We start from the raw sequence: 8883 nt of genomic DNA on the forward strand, positions 1-8883 counted from the left end.
GCCCCAGTACGGGAAGATCCCACATGCCGCGGAGCGGCTAGGCCCGTGAGCCATAGCCGCTGAGCCTGCGCGTCCGGAGCCTGTGCTCCACAACGGGAGAGGTCACAACAGTGAGAGGCCCATGGTACCGAAAAAAAAAAAAAAAAAAAAAAAAGATGTTCTAGATTAAAATACTGTATTTCATTTTAAAATAAAAAGCATTCATTAATATATATTTTTCTTTAAAAGAGAAACTTAAAAAAAAACTGACTTATGTAATAATTTACCCTGTTGCACCATCTATACAACAGAATAACATCCAAGTGCAAAAATACTTTATAGAAGTGAAGGAGTATGTGCTGCATAAGTCTTTCTTGCTTTAAAGCAAAGTCAGTGGAACTCATATTATGTTTGGTTCTACCTATTTCCCTTACCAATATTTCTGAATGTGAACCCACTTCTTTTATAAAATGGTTCACCTGTCTCATTCCCACATAAAAAGAAAAAATGATACATCTCCTGTCCTAGAATATTACTTTTTTCCCTTATGAAATGCTGTATTGAGTTACACTGTTTGTATAGAAATGGAAATAACAAAATTTAATCCATATATCACTGTGGGAATTATTGGTCCCCAAGAAGAACCTCAAAATATTCAGGTAATTCTTCTACCATTAATTTATGAAAGTCAGATATGTCTTTCTTCTTTATAAGTCCATAAAGCAGCAGTTATTTCATAGTCACACTTCTGATCAATGCTAAAATGCAATGGCAATTCTATACCTATTTGGTTTATTAATTAAAAATTCCTCCATATGTTTAATAATTACTCTGAGAATACACAGTACTCTTAAGGAGAAAATGCAAACATTAAAAACACGATAAAAATAAAACTCAGATTGATTAATATTGTTTTATCTGAACTCAGTAGGTTTTAATAGTTGGCTTCTACAAGAGTTCTGTTTTATAAAAGCTTTGCAGTTCAATTGAACTGCCTCATCATTTCAGGCTCTGGTGAACCTCCTAGAAAAGCAGATAGAAAAGACAAGTTTGCAAGAACAAATAGTAATAGAATATCCAAGCACTGGTCAGGTACTGTGAGCCTGCACAAATCGAAGTTTCTCAAATCTTAAATATCTTGGACAACAAACTAGTGAATATAACAAAAAGGAAGCAGACTCACAGATATAAAGAACAAACGAGTGGTTACCAGTGGGGAGAGTGAAGTTGAGGGGGGCAACACAGGGGTAGGAGATTAAGAGGTACAAACTGCTAGGCATAAAATAAGCTACAAGGACATACTGTACAACACAGGGAATATAGCCAATATTTTATAATAACTATAAATGGCATATAACCTTTAAATGTTGTGAATCACTATCTTGTACACCTCTATCTTATATAATATTGTACATCAACTATACTTCAATTTTTAAAAAAAGGAAAACAAACTATTCCACAAAAAGAAAAAAGAATATATGTAAAAAAAATCTGAGGAAATAGAAGACTCCTTTGGATTATAATGTATTATGAACTTGAATCAACATAATTTATAAGACCACAAATATTTGTAATCACTTTTTATAAGTTTCTAAACTAACTCCTTTAAAGAACTACGTACGTCTCTACTATAATTGAGAGTAATAACATACAATATATCAGAGCCAACTTTCTCCGTACGCAATTAGAGGCCGATATGAAAAGCAGCAGAATGCAATTTACTATGAAGGGTTTTTAATGAACATACATGTTATCAAATTTTCCAACAAATGAACAATGCACTTCTACTGCTCCACCCTTTATTATCATCCGAAGGAACAACTGGCTTTTTAATAGATAACAGCCTCTGCTAAGCCTTATAAAATTCTAACTTCACTGCAATTGTCCATGAATGCATCTTATAGATCATCTGCAAAACATGTCAGATAACTAATGTACTGCTCAGACCTGCCAAATGGTTCATTTTTTCCTACACACTATCTAAAGTGCATAACGCTTTCTTTCTAATGAGAACTTTCAGCAGCTATTCATGCATGCAAAGTAAGAACCTCTCTCTCTCTCTTTTTTGTTTTTTTTTAAGTGAAGATAGACACAGGAAGCACCTTTCTCTTTTACTTGTTTATTTATTTATTTATTTGGGCACACCACACAGCATGTAGGATCTTAGTTCTCCGACCAAGGATTGAACCAGTGCCCCCTGCAGTGGAAGTACGGATTCTTAACCACTGGATGGCCAGAGAGGTCCCCAGACCCTCTTTTCAATCCCATAGTGCATCACTATAGTAGAAAAGCACCTCATGATTTGAATAAAAATGACTGCTTTAAAATGATTCTGGGGGCTTCCCTGATGGTGCAGTGGTTAAGAATCCACCTGTCAATGTAGGGGACATGGATTCGAGCCCTGGTCCGGGAAGATCCCACATGCCGCGGAGCAACTAAGCCCGTGAGCCACAACCACTGAACCTGCGCTCTAGAGTCTGTGAGCCACAACTACTGAGCCCCCATGCCACTACTGAAGCCTGCGCGCCTAGAGCCTGTGCTCTGCAACAAGAGAAGCCACTGCGATGAGAAGCCTCCACAACCCAACGAAGAGTAGCCCCACCTCGCCACAACTAGAGAAAGCCCGCACACAGCAACAAAGACCCCCCCCCCAAAAAAAGATAGGTCTCTGACTTGACCATTAATTAAAATGATTCTGAAAGTATGTAATCAGACAGTAAATGGTCCTTCCGAGTTCTGCTAAACACATAACCTAATTAGCTTGTTATATGCTGAAGAAGTAACTCATAAAATATGACTTGAGATTTTATATTATGCTGGAATTGTGTTTCAATAAGAACCATCAGGCCTTCTCTATACACCTGATTGCTTTACCTGACATTGTACAGGCACTTTTCTCCATAGCTGAATTTAAAGGGCTGTTCTTGACTGCAGGCAGAGCCAAGTTCTGAACATGGACTGTGGGGTTCTTTCTTGATTTTCAGTGGGAGGCCATGAAAAGCCACTAGAAAACAAAACACAAATACTCACAAAAATGAAATACAGTTAGGAATTAAGTACACTAATCTGTTCTACTCCTCTTTGTTAAAATGTCACTAACATTTCATATTAACTTTCATACATAAGAAAAATCACATTGGATTAATTTCATGCAAGAAAAGATTCTGGAGAATCTCCATGTACTCGTTTGCTTTTATTGCGTAACAAAATGCATGCTTAAACTCTCTCTCATTACTTAAAGTCAGATGAACTACTTGTAATTGGCTTAGCTGATATTGACAATACTAGGAAGTTTTCAGAAAGTAAGCTTGAAAACATTTCAGAAAGGTTTCCAATGACTAAAGCAGAAAAAATACAACTGATTATCCGAGAATTAACTGAAGACAGGAACATAATGTTAAGTATTATTGAAAGGAAAATATCTCAAATGCACCAATAGTAATGGTTTAATGGAATAACAACTGGACTATGAGAAAGAAAGTCCAGATGCATGCAGTTCTCAGGGTAACTAATGATACTTTGGACAAAAGGACAAAAAACTCGACCTCTTTTTAGGCCAGCACTCATATATAAAAATACAGATAAAACTATTTGCCTAACTACTTACCAGAAGTGTGAAGATACATCATGAGAAATATGTTAAAGTTATTTTTCATATATAATCTACCATAAAACAATTATTCTGTATGAAATGATGTTTCCTCCTTTTTCATATGACTTAGTGTCATATGTCATTACTGTTCAATATAATATAAAGACAATATCATAAAGTATGAAGAAGTACGTGTATTTGGGGTGGAATCATAGCTTTCAAACCAATAAATAAATAAGATTATATATTTTTATTCTTCTATATGAAACTGAACAAATGCATATTATCCTCAGAATAATTGAAGTTTTAGTATAAATGGAAAATGAATAAAAAGATAAGGGGAAAATAGACATGAGAATGAATTTTATTTTCATACAATTTGCACAGGTATGAATTATCAAGGATAAACACAAGAAGGACACACTGTGGATAGTTACTTCAAGTCCTATAAAACCTGGGATTAAAACAAAATATTAAGTGTATACACTATAAAGGAAGATATTACAAGAGAAACTTTGTGGCTTATGATGCCATTCAATCTTGATTATGATACTGCAGCATTATGAACTTGTACTAACTTGAATGTCATATAAATTTTAGTATAAGAAATTGATATCAAGAGCTACCAAGCTCCAGGAAAATAAATGCTATTTGTTTAATAAGCACATAATTTTGACAAAAATGTTCAGTGGTACTCAAGAGACATCTGAAACACTGTAGAAACCAAATGTGCCACAGAAGTAAACAAATTTCATCTAAATTAGTTGTCTAAGGAAAACTTAATAAATAATAATACAATTATTTCGCTGATGGTCTATTTCCAAGTATTTTTTTCTAATTTAATGTGTGTTTAATATACCTACTCAAAGTAGAGAGTTAGAGGAATAGAAACAAAGGGGAAATTACATGTCTCTTCATATGCAAAGGGTACGTATGTTCATTAACTTTACCAAGTCAGAAAGTTATAATTTATAAAACGTCAAGATAGAAGAGGCTTAAGAACCTCAAGAACCAATTGTAACATGAGGACTTGTTTGGATTCTGACTTGAACAAACCAACTGAAAGAGACACCTTTCCAACAAATAAGATATTTCAATGTGGACTAGGAATTAGATGTTTAAGATATTATTGTTAATTTTGTTGGATGTGATAATGAAATGGCAGTTGTACCAAAAAGAAAGGTTTAAAGCTAAAGCTTCATAAAATATTTACAGATAAAAAATAAGCTCTGGGATTTTCTTTAAAATACTCTAGAAAACAATGTATGAGGGAAGACTCAAATAAAAAAATGTTGATAAATGTTAAAAGCTGATTGATGGATACTATTTTCTTTACTTTTACCTGAATTTGCAAGATGAAATGTTTTTAAAATGTGGGGAAAAAAAATCACAAAAGATTTAAAGTAGTATAAGAAAATTCTCTCCCTCTGTGTGTGTGTGTGCTACTTCTTAGAATGGCAAATATTGTATGATGCAATCTTGTAATATCTTAATGATGCATTTGTTGCTTTCTTAACAAATAGTTTTCCACTGTTTATTACTTACTTGAACATATACAACAAAATGTGTATACCCTAGTTCAGCACTTTAGATGAAGTAGTAGGTTTCATATTTTCCTAAGAAAAAGCAGTAGCAACATCAAAGGAACTCACTTTGCCATTCAGCTAAGTAACAAATCATTATACCTGAGAGATGAGATCTAAATTACATGAATGAAAATGGATAAGAACTTAAAAGCTAATAAATTGCCAGTATGATGCAAAGTTTATCATATTTATCAAAATATCAAACATACCAGAGACTGCCATATTCAACATTACTATATTTTAGAAGTCTTTGGGACCACAGAGTAGGAAAAGATTAGTAAACAGGATGCAAAAGGCATTAAACATAAAAGAAAATAATCTATGAATTAGGCTTCATTGAAATTAAGAACTTCTCTTCATCAAGACACTAAACTACAGACACCAAGAGGATACTTGCTATAGAAAGATCTGACAAAGAAACCATATTCAACATAATAAGAATTGCTACAAATTAATAAGAGAAAACAAGAGACCCAATTAAAAACGGGCAAAAGACTCAAACGGGCAGTTCATAAAAGAAGATACCCAAATGACAAAACAAACAAATGAGCAACAAAGCAAGCAGATATGAAAAAGTATTCAGCATCTTTACTCATCAGGAAACTGCAAATAAAATCACATGAGGTTTTCACTATACACCCACTAGAATGGCTAAACTGAAAAAGACTGGCATTGCCAAGATATGAAGAAGAACCTAAAGCAATCAGAACTGCTTATATATGCTGCTAAGCGTATAAACTGACAAAAACACTTTGGAAAACTTTTTGAAGTATCTACCAAGTCTCCATATAAATCTCCCCTATGATCCAGTAACTATACTCTTAGGTAGATATCAAAGAGAAAGGATCGAATATGTTTACCAAAGTACATGTTCATAGCAGCTTTATTCATAATACCCAAAACTGGAAAAATTCCAATGTTCATTAGCAGAAAAATGGATAAGTAAATTGTGGCTTATTCATACAACGGAATATTCCACAAGAATTAACAAGGAACACATTGATGACGCATGCAGAAACGTGGATGGTCTCACAGATGGTAAGTTGAGTAAAAGAAGACAAACACAAAAGAGTATACAAAGAGTACACAGTATATGAATTTCCAGTACAGACCAAACTAATGGATAGTGAAAGAATCTCCTTCTGTTGGTGGATGGGAGTGTTAAGGACTGAGAAAGGGCACCAGTAACCTACTACAGAGCTGTAAATATTTTATATCTTGCTCTTGGCGGTGTATATATGAGTATATACCTATGTAAAATTCATCAAGTTATACACTTAAGATTTTTGCATTGTAATGAATGTGTATCTCCATAAAAAGATTTAAAAGTATGAGAAGCATCAAGCAATGCTATACAAATTAAGATGCTTGAAAATGTGTGGTGGCCTCCTCTTCCACCAGAGACATCTGATAATGTGCTTAAACTTCACATAATAAATAATTCCAGATGACTCACGGGAGGAATGACAAGTCTGGGGTACCATTGGGAATGGTTGCTAGCAGGACAGTAGCGTCCTATCAAAATGTCTATTAATATCCACCTAGAAGCAAAAGGCATGACCCATCCTTGTAGATACACCATCTGGAGCTCTAGTGCTTTCCGACTGGCCCCATGAGTTTCCCGAAGTGACTTTAGAAGAAAGAACATAAGGATTCCCAAAGTGCTATCAGAGGCAAGTAGATCCCTAAACAGGGGACCCCCAAATTTGGCCAATTATCAGATTACCGAGGGAAATTTTGAAAAAAAAAACAAACAGGTATCCCCATACTCCATATGTTACAGGTTCAGTTGTGTCCCCTCCAAATTTTATCGTGAACTCCTAACCCCACCTCAGAATGTGACCGTATTTGGAAAATTAGCTAAGATGGGGTCATTAGGGTGGGATCTAATCTAGTATTACTGGTGTCCTTGTACAAAAGGGGAATTAGGACACTGAGACACACAGAACGCCATGTGAAGATTAAGGCAGAGATTAGAGTGAAGCTTCTACAAGCCCAGAATCGCCAAAAATTACCTGCAAACCATCACAGTCTAGGGGAGAGGCATAAAATAGATTCTCTCTCACAGCCCTCAGAACCCTGCCAACACTTTCATCTCAGACTTTTAGCCTCCAGCTGTGAGACAATAAATTTCCATTTTTTAAGCCACCCAGTTTGTGGTACCTTGTTATGGCAGCCCTAGCAAACTCATACCCTGTTCCCAGAAACTGATTCACTAAAGCTGGTATATAGATCAGGATTCTGTATCTTATAAAATTTTCTAGGTGATTCTCATAACCGGGCAAATTTCAAATCCACTATGATGCTTGGCAACACCTGGGTCCAGTGTGTGCTGCACTGAAACGGGCCCAGTACTTGAAAAGACGTTTTTAAAAAAACTAACGTCTTCCTTTTTGTTAGATGCCAACACTCAAGGATTCTCACAGGTTCTCCAAGAAGTTTAGGGCTCCCCTACTCTCTCCGTGTGTGGGCCTCTTAATCACTGTGTGCCCTTGGAATCATGACTTTTTTTTTCTAATCGTAAGCCAAATGCTAGGATTTTTTTTTTTAATTGCTGTGTTGAGGGGAAAAAAGAAGCCAACCTAAGATCGTCAACCTTTTGCACAAGAACCAGAGTTACTTTATCTTCCTCATTTTCACTTTTCTGCTTCCTCGAGATTTTAGATAACAAAAATGACTTCTGCTATTTATTATTCTTCAGTAAGGTTAGTACAGAGACTCCCACCAGAGAGGGCTGAGCTGAGACCGTGTTGGGTATTTCATCACAGGGCTGAGAGCCTGAGCGTCTGTGAACAGGCAGTTTTCCAGCTCACTGGCACAGTCACAAGTGGAAGCAGCACATTCATTTTGTGCAATTTGCTTTACCTTCCCACATGGAGTTGGTGCATGTAAAAGGCTGTTAAGTACTAAATTATTCCTTATCAAATCACCATCATCTGGAGTCATGATCAACACTAATTAAATTACTTTCGCTGAACATGGCTCCAGCCTGCTGCCGAGGCTGCTTAGGTACATTTCATCTCGCTTACTGTACTGTCCTGGCTGGCTCTGGAACCAGGGCTACAGGCATCGGCATTGTTTGTAGTTTTAATTAAAGGGAATCTTTCCTTCTTCAAGTGTATCAAATCAAGTGAGTTAACTCCTTCATTTCATTTACAAAGAAGTGATGGTTCCCAATGATATTATATTCTATCCTTATCCCTGACTTCAGACAGTTCAGATCATTTATCTATGAAATCTGCTGTCTTCCTCAAACACGTTTCCATGCAAACTTTTATGACCTGCAACTCCTCTGGACAACCAGATTTTTAGCAGGAGAAGCCAAGAGAACTCTCAAGAGATGCATCTTGCATTTTTTCTTTGATGGAGGCTTGACCTTTAAAACCACATCTTAAGGCTGACTTACAATGACTGAGTTCCTCTAATGGTTAAATGTAAGTGCTCCAAAGTACCAGGACTTTAAAAAATGCACTTCCAAAATAAACTTAACCACTTCTTAATTCACACAGTTTACTTGGGGTTATGGTATTCATCGAAAAGTATTTGTTAGATTAGTGATTGTTTTCATTTTAGAACTATGAACTATGAGGCATCATCTTGGCTTCCATTGTTTTCTGACCACATTTTTTTTTTTTTTTTTTTTTTTTTGCGGTACGCGGGCCTCTCACTGTTGTAGCCTCTCCCGTTGCGGAGCACAGGCTCCGGACGCGCAGGCCCAGCGGCCAT

At 35.9% G+C, this 8883-nt stretch overlaps 1 protein-coding gene across 5 annotated transcripts in view; it reads right to left on the reverse strand.

The window, feature by feature from the left end:
- ETV1 (ETS variant transcription factor 1) overlaps positions 1-8883 on the reverse strand; it is a 94128-nt gene that overhangs the window by 39214 nt on the left and 46031 nt on the right. For all 5 annotated transcript variants that reach the window (XM_007104894.2, XM_055085021.1, XM_007104892.3 and 2 more), the window contains one exon: positions 2854-2983. In XM_007104894.2, the coding sequence (XP_007104956.1) occupies positions 2854-2983 (130 nt within the window). The remainder of the gene's footprint in view (positions 1-2853; positions 2984-8883) is intronic.

This window comes from Physeter macrocephalus, chromosome 5 (assembly GCF_002837175.3).
Source record: "Physeter macrocephalus isolate SW-GA chromosome 5, ASM283717v5, whole genome shotgun sequence".
NCBI lineage: Eukaryota > Metazoa > Chordata > Mammalia > Artiodactyla > Physeteridae > Physeter > Physeter macrocephalus.